The sequence below is a fragment of the Passer domesticus genome, chromosome 6 (genome assembly GCF_036417665.1).
Source record: "Passer domesticus isolate bPasDom1 chromosome 6, bPasDom1.hap1, whole genome shotgun sequence".
NCBI lineage: Eukaryota > Metazoa > Chordata > Aves > Passeriformes > Passeridae > Passer > Passer domesticus.
The window spans coordinates 965,860-980,752 of record NC_087479.1 but is presented as its reverse complement, the minus strand read 5'-3'; the positions used below and the strand labels follow the sequence as shown (position 1 = coordinate 980,752).

At 53.1% G+C, this 14,893-nt stretch overlaps 1 protein-coding gene across 7 annotated transcripts in view; it reads right to left on the bottom strand.

The window, feature by feature from the left end:
• Window positions 1-533: 533 nt before the first annotated feature.
• FANCM (FA complementation group M) overlaps window positions 534-14,893 on the bottom strand; it is a 57,173-nt gene continuing 42,813 nt past the window's right edge. For 4 of the 7 annotated variants that reach the window (XM_064422750.1, XM_064422752.1, XM_064422751.1 and 1 more), the window contains exons 14-23: window positions 8,463-10,278; window positions 7,685-7,764; window positions 7,510-7,578; window positions 6,912-7,022; window positions 5,077-5,233; window positions 4,167-4,273; window positions 3,075-3,614; window positions 1,959-2,427; window positions 1,275-1,566; window positions 535-916 (exon numbers count right to left, since the gene is read on the bottom strand). In XM_064422750.1, coding sequence (XP_064278820.1) covers window positions 790-916; window positions 1,275-1,566; window positions 1,959-2,427; window positions 3,075-3,614; window positions 4,167-4,273; window positions 5,077-5,233; window positions 6,912-7,022; window positions 7,510-7,578; window positions 7,685-7,764; window positions 8,463-10,278 — 3,768 coding nt within the window. In that variant the 3' untranslated portion in view covers window positions 535-789. Of the gene's footprint in view, window positions 1,116-1,274; window positions 1,567-1,958; window positions 2,428-3,074; window positions 3,615-4,166; window positions 4,274-5,076; window positions 5,234-6,911; window positions 7,023-7,509; window positions 7,579-7,684; window positions 7,765-8,462; window positions 10,279-14,893 lie in introns of all 7 variants that reach the window. The other 3 variants (XM_064422754.1, XM_064422755.1, XM_064422756.1) reach the window with 3 other exon arrangements.

Here is a 14,893-nt window from a genome sequence, read left to right as displayed (position 1 = left end):
TGCTCTGGCAATTCCAGCCCAGCCAGCAATTCCCAGTTCCCAATCTCCCACCCATCCCTGCCCTCTGGCAGTGGGAGCCATCCCCTGGCTCCTGTCCCTCCATGCCTTGTCCCCAGTCCCTCTGCAGCTCTCCTGGAGCCCCTTCAGGCCCTGCCGGGGGCTCTGAGCTCTCCCTGGAGCCTTCTCCTCTCCAGGGAACATTCCCAGCTCTCCCAGCCTGGCTCCAGAGGGGCTCCAGCCCTGGAGCAGCTCCGTGGCTTCCTCTGGACGCTCTCGAGGGCTGGGGCAGCTCTGCAGGGGTCTCCCCTGAGCGGGGCCGTGGCTGACCCGGCTGCCCAGGACAGCTCCTGCTCCAGGGCTGGATTTCTCCCTGTCCCAGCCTCTGCCCGGAGAGCGGGAATGCCGATCCCGATCCTCTTCCAGCTGGTGGCAGCAGAGCCTGCGGCGGCAGGGCTGGGGGAGGATCGGGCACCTGAGCCCGGGCAGAGGCACCAAGGGACGGGACCCCAGAGCCCCGGGAACACGGAGCACCCGGCCATTCCCATTCAAGCGGCAAACGCAGTGATGGCAGGAGCTGCTGCTGGGCTCTCGCCGTCACTGCCCAAAGCTTTGCCCGAGGACTCGAGCCATTATTGTGGATTTTACAGGAATTGGGGATGATCACCCCAGCCCTGCCCCAGAGCACAGGGCAGTGCAGCTCCCACGCCCTGAGGTTTGACAAGCATTTATTACATCATGTACATCCAATCCCGGGTGGGTAAAGTGCAGTGCAGGGCCCGAGTGCCGAGCTCAGCTCTTCCCCTTGGCCGGGGGCTGAGGCAGCAGCTGCAGGTCGAAGTCGTGGCGCAAGAACCGATGGAGCTCCTCGGCCTGGGGCCGGCTCAGCCGCGCCCCCGCCGCCAGCGCCGGCACCGAGCTGCAAGACAGGGAACGGGAGGAGCCTGGAGCCGGGATAGGGCAGCACCGGGAGCCTCTGGAGCCGGGATGGGGCAGCACCGGGAGCCCGGGATGGGGCAGCAGGAAGGAGGGTGGAAGCAGAGCCCGTGTCAGTGCTCTGGGCTGCTCAGCAGGAGAGACAGGAATGTGCAAAGAGCTGAGATGGGACAGGAAAGCTCCTGGGAGAGGGTGGGAAAGGCTCTTCCTGAGCAGTGATCCCGGCAGGAAGGGATTCCCTGCACAGCTATCCCGGCAGGAAAGGTGCAGGAAGGCTCTCCCTGGCTCCAGGGGAGCAGAAGCAGGGAAGGTGGGCCCTGGAGCCCCTGTGCTGGCCCTACCTGTTGGCCACGGCTGTGATGGAGCCGAAGCAGTGGCAGAGGTTGAGGGCAGCTCCGTAGCTGAGGTTGGGAATGCTCAGGTAGAAGCTGAGGATGTCCCGGCGGTGCCCCTCGGGCTCCGTTGGCACCTGGATGGCAGCGTCCTTCCTGTGCTCCAGCAGAGCCAGCTCCTTCAGCAAAGCTGCAGTTTCCTCCTGGCAGGAGCTGAAGAGGATCCTTATTCCAGCCTGCACCAAGGCTGAGAGCACTCCATCGTAGTACTGGGTCCTCTGGAAACACCGGGATGTTTCTCCTGAGGAGAGGAAGCACAGGAAAGCAAGACCTGCTATTGTCTAGTGGAATCATTTCATTGCAGGGTTTGGATTTTTGGATTAAAACAAATGCCTGTGCATGGATAAAATTGTGCTTGCTCCTGACATGGAATCCCACAATGGTTTGGGTTGGGAGGGAACTTAAATCCCATCCCATCCCAGCCCTTTTTCATGTCAGGGACACCTCCCACTGTCCCAGGGTGTCCCAGTGTCCAACCTGGCCTTGGGCACTGCCAGGGATCCAGGGGCAGCCACAGCTGCTCTGGCAATTCCAGCCCAGCCAGCAATTCCCAATCTCCCACCCATCCCTGCCCTCTGGCAGTGGGAGCCATTCCCTATGTCCCTCAGAGCAGGGCATTCTGGCAGCACCCACCTGGCCTGACCCTGTCTGTCTCCACAATCACACAGATCCTCTCGAAGATGCCCTGCAGGCGCTGCAGCCTCTGGCTGAGTTTATTCCTGTTCCCAGGGCTCTGCAGCTCCGACTGGAGCAGCCTGTCCACGGCCAGGCGGTTGCTGACGATGTAGTCGCTGGTGCCCAGGGAGCAGACCTGCACCCGGAGCCCGTGCACGGCCCGCAGGCACGAGAGCACCTCCGGCCCCGAGCAGATCTCCCGGCTGTCCGCCAGGATGCACAGGGAGCGGCCGTGCTCCCCGGGAACCGGGCAGATCCCGGCCGGGGAGGGGCCGTGCTCCCCGGGAACGGGGCAGATCCCGGCCGGGGAGGGGCCGTGCTCCCCGGGAACACTGGATATCCGAGCTGTGGCTGAGGAGGAGTTTGGGACAGCAGGACACACCGAGCCTGAGCTGCTCCCGTGGGTCTTCTTCAAAGAGCTGTACACCTGTGAGTGTTGAAAATCACAGATCATGGGGGTTTCACATCAAATCAATAAAAGGATGTTTTGCAGAATCAACACTTTCAGATTGACACTTCAATCCCTGCATCAGTCTCCCCACTGAGCTGAGCTGATTATCCCAGAGTTTGGATGACAAAAGCAGCAGCTTTCACTAAGAAGTTCAACAAAACCTGGATCCTGTAAAGGACAGAGATCGGGCTGGGACGTGTGAGAGAGCAGGAACCCAACCTCAGGGAGGTGCTGAAAGCTCTGAATTCAGACAGTGAACCAGGATTTTCTAATACAAACCCAAAGAATCAGTGCACACTGCTGTTTCAGACAGATCCACGATCCTCCATGACTGTCAGACCAAGGGAGAACCTAACCCCAGTTTTAATTTGTTTAATTCCAAGTTACCCTGGGAGTACAAAGCTTCCAGTGGCAAGGAGAGGGAGACGGTCCTGGAAATGTCCAAGGCCAGGCTGGAAGAGCCTGGTCCATGGCAGGTGTCCCTGCAATGGGATGGGCTCTAAGGTCCCTTCCAGCCCAAACCATTCCATGGTTCCCTGACTCCTGCTGCTGCCAGCCTCAGAACAGCCCTGGCACAGGGATTCTCTCCACCAGGAAGCTCCCTGCTTTCCCTGAGCACTGACCTCAGCAGCAGCCTGCAGATCCGTGTTCCTGCAGCCAGAGCCAGCTGGGGGGATGGATGAGCTCCTGCCTGCCTGCTCTGGGGGGGGATCCAGCATCCCAGACACCGAAGGTTCCAGGCCCAGCAGCCTCTCCGTGTCCTGCCCCCCAGCCTGAGGAGCTGTGCCTTCCTCCCTGCTCCCGTGCTGTGCAGAGGGGGCTGAGGGCAGAGCCCTGGGGAGCTGCCCCTTGCCCTGCCCTGCTTCCAGGGGCTTCTTCCTGCCGGCTCCTGCCTCCTCCTCCTCGCTGGAGTCACTCAGGACAATGATTCGGGAAGGTTTTTTCTTCTGCCCCGGGGCAGGAGCGTTCCCTGCCAGCCGGGCCTGGCCCAGCCTCTTCCTGCGGCGGGTCAGGTACTGCCTCCTGCTGCTGCTGCAGCCCTCCGCGGGGAGCAGCTCAGCATCCACACACAGCTCCTCCTCACTGGGAGCCTCCTCCTCCTCCTCCTCCTCATCCCCCACGCAGAAACTGTCCTCGGCATAAGCCACGTCTTGCTCGGGGATCTGGGGGGAAACAGAGCCAGGGAGTTTTGGAAAAGTACAATGGTTCTGCTGCTCCTCACCAAAGGGCCCTTGGCTTATCCAGCCCTGCCCACACACAAAGATGGGGCTGAGGGGCTTCAATCCCACCCCGTGCCACCCCTGCCAGGGCAGGGACACCTCCCACTGTCCCAGGGTGTCCCAGTGCCCAGCCTGGCCTTGGGCACTGTCAGGGATCCAGGGGCAGCCACAGCTGCTCTGGCAATTCCAGCCCAGCCAGCAATTCCCAGTTCCCAATCTCCCATCCATCCCTGCCCTCTGGCAGTGGGAGCCATTCCCTGGCTCCTGTCCCTCCATCCTTGTCCCCAGTCCCTCTGCAGCTCTCCTGGAGCCCCTCCAGGCCCTGCCAGGGGCTCTGAGCTTTTCTTGGATCCTTTCCTTCTCCAGGCTGAAGTTTTATGTTGGAACTTGTAATTTACCAAAAAAAGGCTGTAACTGCTCTTCAAAGCAGGCCAAGAACTTCACTGTGGCCCACGAGGAGAGGTCCCCAAGGAGAGGAGCCCCTGCCCTTCCCACCTGGGAGAAGACAGCCGAGGGGCTGAATTCCCCATGGACCATCTTGAAGCGGCTGCCGAGGGCGGGGCTGCGCACGGAGCTCAGGTAAACTCCCCTCATCTCACTGTCTGAAACCACACCGGGAAAAACAATTAGTTCAGGGTTAGTACAGAGAGAATTTTTCATTCACACCAGTTATGCTGTGTTTTGCATATTCCTTTATGGTTTCCCAAACGCCTGTGTTTCCCAAAGCAAAAATCTGCAATTCTCCAGAAATCCCAAAGGCCAGGCCCAAGGCTTTGAGATGAAGGAGGGCAGGGGTGGATGGGGTATTGGGAAGGAATTCCCAGATACTGGGAAGACTCCCAGAGCAGCTGTGGCTGCCCCTGGATCCCTGGCAGTGCCCAAGGCCAGGTTGGACACTGGGGCTGGAGCAAGCCTGGCACAGTGGGAGGTGTCCCTGCCATGGCAGGGCTGGCACTGGGAGGGGTTTAAGGTCCCTTCCCACCCAAACCATTGTGGGATTCCAAGTGTACCCAGCCTGTGTCATGAAAGCTGCCATTCAATCCCAGAATATCCTGAGCTGGGACCCACAGGGATCATCCCAAGCCCATCGCTGCCCAGACCCCACCAATCCCCCCTGGGCATCCCTGGCAGTGCTGGCCAAAGGCTCCTGGAGCTCTGGCAGCCTCAGGACTCTGCCCATTCCCTGGGCAGCGCCTCTGGGGGCAGAACCTTTCCTGATCTCCAGCCTGAGCCTCCCTGGCCCAGCCCCAGCTGCTCCCTCAGGGTGCAGGAGGTTTTCCAGGCTGGCAGAGCCCTGGATGCTGTGGCAGGAGCAGCTCCTGAGCCCGGGTGAGCAGGTCACTGCTCCCAGCTCCCACCCCAGGGATGCCCTGGCTCTGGGATGCTCTGGGAGTTCCCCACTCACCGTTGAGGGCCTGTGTGGTTTCCCCTTCATCGTTCAGGAACTGGGCCAGGGATGAGCTCAGCTCCTCCCCGGAGCCGTCGCTCTCGTCCGACGAGATCCCCTCAGCATCCAGCAGGGACAGCTCGGCCTCCGAGTCCAGGAACTGCCTGGCCGCAGCCTGCACAGCCAGGGCAATTAACAGCTGCCCCTAATGAACAGCACTGCCCCTGCACAGCCAGGGCAATTAACAGCTGCCCCTAATGAACAGCACTGCCCTGCACAGCCAGGGCAATTAACAGCTGCCCCTAATGAACAGCACTGCCCTGCGAGCCCTGCCCCAGCCACCCGGGGCTCCAGCAGCGCCTGGAGCAGCGCAGGGGATCCAGACTGGGCAGGGGATCCACTGCTGGGGCAGGGAATGGCACAGGGTGCCCAGCACAGGGTGCCCAGCACACACAACGGGTCACTCTGTGACTTATAAATCCGATTTTACTCATGTTGTTTGCTTTCAAAAATCCGGCTTGATTTTGGATTCCTGCAAACCCAGGTGCAGTAGGAATTTCAGGCCCAGAGCCCACCCTGGTTTGCCCTTTCCTGCTCAGGATTTAGGACTCGTCAAACAATGCCGGTGCAAACACCTCAGATGGTGCAGCTCAGCCCAGGAAGATGAGGCACTTCCCTTGTGACTGCAGGGCGGGAGACTTGATCCCAAATTCTACCAAAACACTGCCAAGGTCATACACAGAAACAAAACAAGTTAACTCGGGGAGGTGTTTTGTCTGCGATACTTTACATTAATTCCATTTTTCTCCTGTAATTTCAGCTATAAAGTACTAAAGTAAAACATCAAATTAGCCCCAAAAATATCATATATCTCCTTGACTCTAAGAGAATGGTTTGTTTGCCATAAAACACTCATATCATAAGGGAAGTCTTAATAATGAAGATCATTGTTAAAAAATTAAAAAGTGTCCAACATATGGTGCCCTGGAGCCCTGATTGTGGCAATTTCTGCCCAGTGCAACCACAGCCATGAATATTTAAGAGCTTTTAACTTCAGTAAGTCTGGTGCTGCCTCCCCTCCTGCCTCCATCCCTGCTGAAGTGTTAAACACTGAGCTGAGATTTAACATTTGGGGTTGAGGGACCATTGCTGCCTTAATGTCCAGGGCTGATCCCCATGGTGGGGATCACCCATGTGAGCAAGCAGCCCAATCCTGATGGTGATGATAATAATAATATTATTACATTTTTATTATAGTTATTGATTTATTATTATTATTATTATTATTATGTTATTTTGTTAAACTATATAAATATGATATATTATTCTAATATAACATACAATCCCAGAATACCCTGAACAGGAAGGCATTAATAAGGAAACATAATATAATATAATATAATATAATATAATATAATAAATATAATATAATATAATATGATATAATATAATATAATATATAATGTAATATTTTTACTATAATTTGTTATTATAATAGGGGTTTTTTTTTGTTTTGTTTTTATGCTTGTTTGGTTTGGTTTTTTGGTGGTTTTTTTTTGGTTTTTTTTTGTTTTTTTTTTTTTTTTGTTTGTTTGTTGTTGTTGTTGTTGTTGTTTGTTTGTTTTCCTTCTGGACAGGACCTGACTCCTCTCAGGGTGTCCCTGGAGCTGCCCTCTGGTTTCACAGCTGTCACCCAGCCCGCAGCCCCCTCTGCCCCCCAGAGCCTTTCCCCAGCATTCCCAAATTCCAGCTGCAGAGTTTGCCCGGAGCTGCAGTGGGAGAGCAGAGCCCAGCCCCACATGCCAGCTGCTCCGAGCTGGGCTCGGTGTCCCGGGGGACACGGTGGCACCCACCTTGGCTGTCACACAGCTCCTGGCGCGTTTGGCTCCTCCCGGCCGGGGCCTGGCCCTGGAGCCGCTCCTGCCCCGCTGGAAATCCCCACTGTCCTCACTGGAGGTGTCCGACTGCAACGGGAGCACACAGAGAGCAGGGCTGCAGCAAGACCCCTCCCAAAAGGCACTGCACCCCGGCTGGGGGCTGGGAAGGGACACTAAGGCTGCCCCAGTGCCACCCCTGCCACGGGCAGGGACACCTCCCGACAGCAGGGCAGGAAAATGGGATTTGGAAGGAAAATCAGCTCCAATGTGCCATGAATTTGCTTTCTGTGGCTCAAAGCTCTGTGGCAGGCAGGTTATTCCACCCCTCCCGGCTGCTGCAATGTTTCACTGCCAAACAGCTCCAAAGTCACCAAGCCCTGGATCCCTGGCAGTGTCCCAGGCCAGGCTGGACACTGGGACACCCTGGGACAGTGGCAGTGTCCCTGCCATGGCAGGGCTCTGAGGTCCCTCCAACCCAAACCACTGTGGGATCCTGTGATGTGTGGAGACCCTGGGGAGGAACTGGAGGGGAGAGGAGGGGGTTCCCAGGATTTGTGCCCATGTCTCTGCTGACCACGTTCGGGGGGCGCCGGCGCTTCCTGGTGACCCGAGCTGGCGACTCCAGGTCGCTCTCATCCATCCCCTGTGGGAGCAACACCACCATCAGTGCACACACAGTTTGTCTTTTGCTGTTTAAATTGCCATTTTGATTCCCTTGTCTATTTTTTTTTTTTTCCTCTGAGACTCACATCAGGAGACTTCAAAACATTCTTTTTCATCCTGTTTTTTCTCTGGAAAACGATCTCTTCCTCGCTGTCACTGCTGGGTCCTGCAGAAAACAGAATAAACAACATTCACCAGAATTGCACAGCTCCCAACACAATTTTGTTAGAGCTGAGCAATCAAACCCTGCCTCTCTCAGAAAAGCACCTCCAAAGGAGATTATTTATTGATCTACAGGGCAAATATTGTTCTCTTCAGCCTTGTTAATCAAAAGAGATAATCTCCAGCTGGGATGGACAATAAATCCTGCTTCCCTGGAGAGCCCCCAGGGGAAGTGATTTCCCCAGGCAGCAGAGGCAGAAAAAGGGAAGAGAAGCAGGACAAGCCATTAAAAGATGAGCAAGAGCCAGAGTTGTGGCAGCACTTTGTGACACAAATCCCTGTGACAGCACTGAGGGGGGCTGCAAACATCACTGCCAGAGAGGCCATGGATGCTGCAGGGCTGGAGCCAGGCTGGAGAGCTGGGAATGTTCCCTGGAGAGGAGAAGGCTCCAGGGAGAGCTCAGAGCCCCTGGCAGGGCCTGAAGGGGCTCCAGGAGAGCTGCAGAGGGACTGGGGACAAGGATGGATGGACAGGACCCAGGGAGTTGTCCCCTCATTGACCCAACTTCCAGCATCACAGCCATTTTTCTCTTCCTTTCAACCTTCCCACCTCAGCCATAAAATCAAAGTGAGGACCCAAAAGATCCTGGATCCTGTTTCCTATCCATGAAGGTCTAACTCCTGTCCCACCAAATTCCCTACCTGCAGCATGGGATCCATGGAGGTTGGTGTTTTCCAGGCTTTCTGTCCTTCCTGGAGGTGAATCCATGGCTGATCTCCCAACGTTCTGCCTCCATGGGCTTTCTCTGACTTGATCTACAGGAGGCACCTCTGGAATTTGCTCCCTGGCGTTCGAGAAGACTTTCATAGAAATTCTTTTGACAGCTTTGATATTCACACCCTTCCTGCTTGTTGGGGTCAAAAGTGCTGAGGGCAAAGGTTCGGGGGGCTCCCTTCCCCTTCTGCTGCCTCCTGACTCGAGGCCAGGCCGTGCAGCAGGAGCCCCCCCGGCCCCCTCCCTGCCAGCCCTGCCCCAGCTCTGCCGTGACAGCGGTGTGGACACGGCCCTCCTCTGAAGCCTGCTGCAGTCCCACCCTGGCGAGGTTTCCAGCCTGGAGCCATCACCCAGGGCTGTCTCTGCACTCCCCGGGGCCCCGCTCACTTTGGGGTGCCCAGCATTGCTGCTCTCCTCACAGCTCTCATCCCCGCTGTCCTCGATGGAGAAGCCCAGGTCGAAGGTGACGGAGAACAGCTCCTGGGAGCAGTCGTAGGGACCATCCTTCTCCAGGGCCACTGCTGATGTTCCCAGGGATTCCCTGCAGGCCTGGGTGGGCAGTTCCCTGCCTGGCTCTCCCTCTGTCCCAGGGATGCTCCCAGCTGGACCTGCCCTGGCTGGAGGCTCAGTGCTCATGGGGCTGCCCTCACCCGTGTCCTCAGCAGCCTCATCCTCAAACAAGTGGAGACTCTGCTCCTCAGCAGGAACTTCAAGGGCAGCCTCTGCTGCGTCCCTGGGAAGGAAAGGCTCCTTTGTCAGGGGGTGGTCTCTGCTGGGAGCGTTGTTTGGCATTTCAGGGAATTCCTCACTGTCAAACAGGCCATCAAAGCTGTCATTCCAGAGCTGCTCCTCTTCAACAGCAGCAGCCTCGGTAGATGACACAGTTTTGGATAAAGGGGGACTTCTTGAGGCACAGAATTCCCTGGGAGCTGCCACCTTGGGATTCTCCAGGAGCAGCAGTGAAGGATCAGTTTTTGGGGATGTGGGGGAGACGCTGTCCTGCAGTGCCTCTGAGTGACCTTTGGGGAGAACTTTCGGGGAAGGAGATCGTGTTCCTTCATCTCTCATCAGGCTCTCCAAACCCTCCAGTTCCTCCCCACAGGGAGGGGACTGTGACAAAAGCCTTTGCACTTGGGAAAATGTTTGTTCCAGCCCCGGGGGCTCCCGGGGTGGCCCCTGGAGTGTGAAGGACTCCCTGCAGGATTCGGGGAGATAAAACAGGTCCGAGGCCACGGGGGAGGTCTCGTACCCCGAGTCCCTGTGGATCCTGCCCAGGGCCCCACAGGCTTCACCTGCAGGGCTGTTTTCCTGTGCTGCTGGGCTGGCAGGGCCTTCAGAGCTGTCACTGTTGTCACACAGGTCAATAAATGCATTTAGGTCAAATGTCACCTCCAGCCCCTCGTCCTTGTCACTGCCTGGGTGAGGGTGTCCAGGCACAGCAAGCCTTGTTCCTGAGGGAGGGGCAGGAGGCTCCCGAGGCAGCTCAGGCACCTCCCTGAGTGCAGGAGCTCCTCTGGGAGCCTTGGCTTTGGTGATTTTAAACGTGCTGAAGAACTCACTCTCACTATCACCTGCGTCAGGTGGGAAGGGTTTTGGTTTGGGTTTTGGCAGGTCTCTCCTGGAGCAGTGACCTCTCTGATCCCGGGGGGGTTTGGCCATGGAGGGATTCCTTTTGTTCCCTGGAATGTTCACATCTTCCAGGTGCAGGTGAGGCTGGAGCTCCAGTTCATAGCTGCAGTCTCCCTGGGGACACAGGGCACTGGTTACCAGAGGCACACCCAGGGCTGCCCACAGCCAGGCTCCAAACAGGGACGAAGGTTTTGTTCTCCTGAACTGCCCACAGACTCCGGATCAATTTTTCATGGATGTCTATAATCTGCTGTTCAAAAGGCAACCAGCTCTGTTAAACGTGCACTGGGGAAAAGCTCAGTGGACCTGGGCACGGAGGACCTGAACAGAACAATTATTTTTTGGCAGGTCAGGCAGATGAGTCCCTGGATTCCTTAATCACTGAAATTACATGAGGTACCTTTACAGAGAGTGAGGAAAATGACTTTATAATTAGAGATTGGATTGCCTGAAGATATTTCTGGAAGCAAGATCCAAAGCCACCTTCCAGGAATTTGAAGACTGATCCCTGACAGGATCCCTCTCTGGCTGCAGCAGGCAAAGCAAACTGCACACTATTAACAGATTTTGTCATTAATCATCATCATCATTTCAACACCAATTTCACACAGATGCTGATGCTTAAACCATCCATTTGCAAAGACATCCAAAGAAACTCCAAGTCTGGGTTTTTTTAACTAAAGCTGCCTCAGGGGAAGGCTTAATAAAAACAGTGAGGAAAAGAATTGTCACAAGAGGGTTTTAGGATGATTTTGATCTGGCAGGTTGTAAATAATTCCTTTTCCTCAAGCCTGGCCAGAACACAGACTCCAGACACGGAATTCTTTGTCTGAAATCCAAGAAGAACAGCAAACCTGGTTCCAGTTCAGTGCCCAGGTGCCACCTGAGCAGAGGAGCACTGGAGTGACAATAATGGGGCTGATAAGGGTCTGTCTGGGTTTATCTCAGGAGCACCTGCCCCTGCACAAGGGCTCAATTCAAGCATTTCAGTGTTACACAAACAAGACAGAAATTAAATGGATTAAGGATTAATTAGCTGCCAAACCACTGAACATGAGGGAAATGGGAGGAGGTGCTGTCCCTGCCCACCCCTCACAGTGAGGGTGAGAGTGCAGTGCTGATCAGGCTTGGCCTAATATTGTCCTGCAACCCAAAAATCAACCAGAGTACAACCCCAAACCCTACAAACCCAGAGCCAAACGCCAACACTCAAAACTTACAAACCCAAAATAAAACCACAACCCCTAAACCCTCCAAGCCCAATCAAACTAAAACTCCCAAAACCTACAAACCCAAACCCAAACCCAAACTACAACCTCCAAAACTTACAAACCCAAAACTCAAACTGCAAGCCTCAAAACCTCCAAACTCCAACTCGAACCCCCAAACCCAAACAAAATACAAACCCCAAAACCTCCAAGCCCAAAATTAATCAAAGTACAATACCCAAACCCTACAAACCCAAACCAAACTACAACCCCCAAAACCTCCAAAACCTGAACTCAAACTACAATCCCCAAACCCAATCCAAGTACAACCCCCTAAATCTACAAACCCAAAACTCAAATTAAACCCCCAAAACCACTCCAATACAACCCCCTAAACCTACAAACCCAAATCCACTCCAATACAACCCCCAAAACCTACAAACCCAAAACTCAAACCCCCAAAACCACTCCAATAGAACCCCCAAAACCTACAAACCCACTCCAATACAACCCCCTAAACCTACAAACCCCAAACCAATGCATTTTCCCAGAGCAGCTGTGGCTGCCCCTGGATCCCTGGCAGTGCCCAAGGCCAGGCTGGACACTGGGGCTGGAGCAGCCTGGGACAGTGGGAGGTGTCCCTGCCATGGCAGGATGGCACTGGGTGGGATTTAAGGTCCCTTCCCACCCAAACCTTTCTGGCCATGGGATCCCAGCAGAGGCAGCAGGACCAGTGAGAATTTCCCTGGAATGTCCCCAGGCCCCCCCACAGCCCGCAGTGCCGTGAGGGGAGCTCAGCCCTGCTGGAGCCTGGCAGTGCTGCAGGGCCAGGCCAGCCCAGAGCCAAATTTAGCATCTAGGGCAGAGCTGGGTGACCTGCTTTGGGCTCAGGCCTTGTGTAACTGCTCCACTTCCAGCCCAAACACTTTCTCCTGCACAGAACCTGGCCAGGAGGCCACTCCGTGCTGCGAGAGTGAAAGGGACATTTGGGATTAGCACGGCTCGGCCTGAACGTGCACAAATGTGGAACCTTACATTACCTGCCAGCTCCCCTCCAACCCAGAGCCCCAGGCTGTACCAGCTCCTCAGAAAATAGGTCAGGAGCAGGAAAACAGCTCTGAGATTATGGTACTCAATCAATGAGCCTGCCTGGAGTCACTGATTCGCTTCAAAAAACAAAATATGGTTTAGCATAGAAAATAGGAAGAAAAAAAGAAAATTTTAATATTAAATAAATTATTACAGTAATATATTAATATAATATAATTTTCTTATAATATATATTATTGTTACATAGTATATGATATAATTATAATATTATATTATATATTATTATATTATTATATTATATTATTATAACTAACCATACTATCATAATAACTATAACCATAACTATATAGTTATTATATATCGTTATAGTTATTATATATCATTATAATTATTATACATCATTATATACAGTTATATATGTAGTTATTATATAGCTATATATACAGCTATATAACTATAACTATACAGTTATTATAATAACCATAACACTATTTTATATTATAGTTATTATAATATTATATAAGCTATCAAATTGTTTATTTTATTGAATTATAACAGTATAAATTAAAATGTTACATACTTATATTAATATTATATATTGGAACTTGATTTTTGATATGTAAATATCTGTGTAATTATACCCATTCTGCTTTCCAGTATTTAAATTTAAGGCATCAAGTACCAAAATTGCAACTACCCCCTCTCTCCTCATGAGCTGCTTTGGATGCACATTCTCCAACAAGATTCCTCAGCCTGTTGAAACCCTGGTGATGCTGCTGTTTGAAAATTCAGGATAAATCCATACAGAGCTCCACTGTGGATTTTTAACAATTAAAGCTCCTTTAAGTGGGAGCCTGAGTGAAGCCCTGCAGAATTCCCTTGGGTGTGTCTGGCCCAGCAGATGCTGCTCACTGAAACCCTCCCAGCCCTTGGTTTGGGTTGGAAAGGAGTTAAAGCTGTTCCTTTCTGTGATTCCAGGGGTTTTCCCTGACCATCTTTTCCATCTTTTACCACAACTGCCACACTGATGATCCCTGCCCAAAGTTGTGGTGCCCTGTGCGTGCCCTGCTCCCCTCCCTGAGCTTGGAGCAGCCTTTTGCTCATCACCCCTTCCAGGACCTGAATCACTCCCTGTTCCACAACTGCTCCCTTCCCAGAACACACCTCAGGGGAAGAAACGCTGTCAAAACCTTGGGTTTGGAGGCTTAAGTGCATTACATGAGATGATCTTTAACAATTTATTTAGTTGAGTCATGGAAGAAGCCTGAGGGACACAAACCCCAATTCCCTTCCACCAAACCGAGATGATTCCCTCTAATGGCATCACATTATTGATGGATCTGCTCATTCTGTTGGGTTTTGCTTTCTGCTACCCAATAAGAACAGCCTCAGATCCCTAAAAAGAAAGATGGTTACAAAATCCAGGGTATGTGCCCTGGCAAACATGGGAGCAGCATCAATGAAGAGGCTGAAGAGGTGAATGTTAAAGAGCATCAGGAAATAAATGAGGGTGCCCAGAGAGGCTGTGGAAGTGTCCAGGGCCAGGCTGGATGGGAATTAGGGTCCCTCCAACCCAAACCATTCCAGGATTCCATAGTAACAATCCCATTTACTGAGAGCATGCCCTGCCCCTGCTCTCTTTGTGTTTAGCTGGAAGCTGAGGGCAGGGATTCATGGAGTGCTTGGGGTTGGACCATCCAGTCCCACTCCCAAATCACTGTGAGTCCTCTGTTCTCACAGGAGCACAACCCCAGCCCCAGGAAAAGCACCAAGCACCTGCAATTCCAGGTCTAAACAACCCAGCCCTGGTCTCAATTAATGCTGGAATTTAGAAAATTCACTAACAAGATCAGAAGAAGCAATTCAAAGGAACTACTTGAATTGGAGAGCTGAGATTTTGGAGCCCCCTGGCACCTCACTCTCCAAACCAGCCCAAACCCTTCCACCTTCTCTGGAAGCAGAAGTTTTGACACATCTCAGAAAAGGATTTTAATCAGAGAGAATTTATGGGCAATTGAGGGCCTAAAAAACCCAGATAAAACCATTTCATTCTCCTTATTTGAACCATTTTTAACTTTTCATTCAGGGTCTCCTGAGAAAAAAAGGTTCAGCTGGCAGAAAACACTAAATTTCCCCCCAAAACACATCTGATTTAAAACTCCACAGGCTTGGGAAGCCTTTTCAGGTTCACTGGGATTGCAGAGTGTCCTGGGAACGTTTCCCTGCTGGCAGGGAGTTCACCTGCAGGATCCCCCGAGGCAGCCCCAGCCAGGTGACAAATGACAGCTGACTCCAGAGCCAGCAGCTCCAGGGTCATCCCGGGGTGAGGAGATGTGTCCCTAGGTGTGTGGAGTCAGAGGGTGAAAAACTGAGACAATCCCAAACGTTTTGGGATTTATTTTGTTTTTCTTGTGAAAAGCTGTGTGCTCCCACTGCCGGCTTGGAAACGGGAAAGCTCCAGAGGGAGCCTC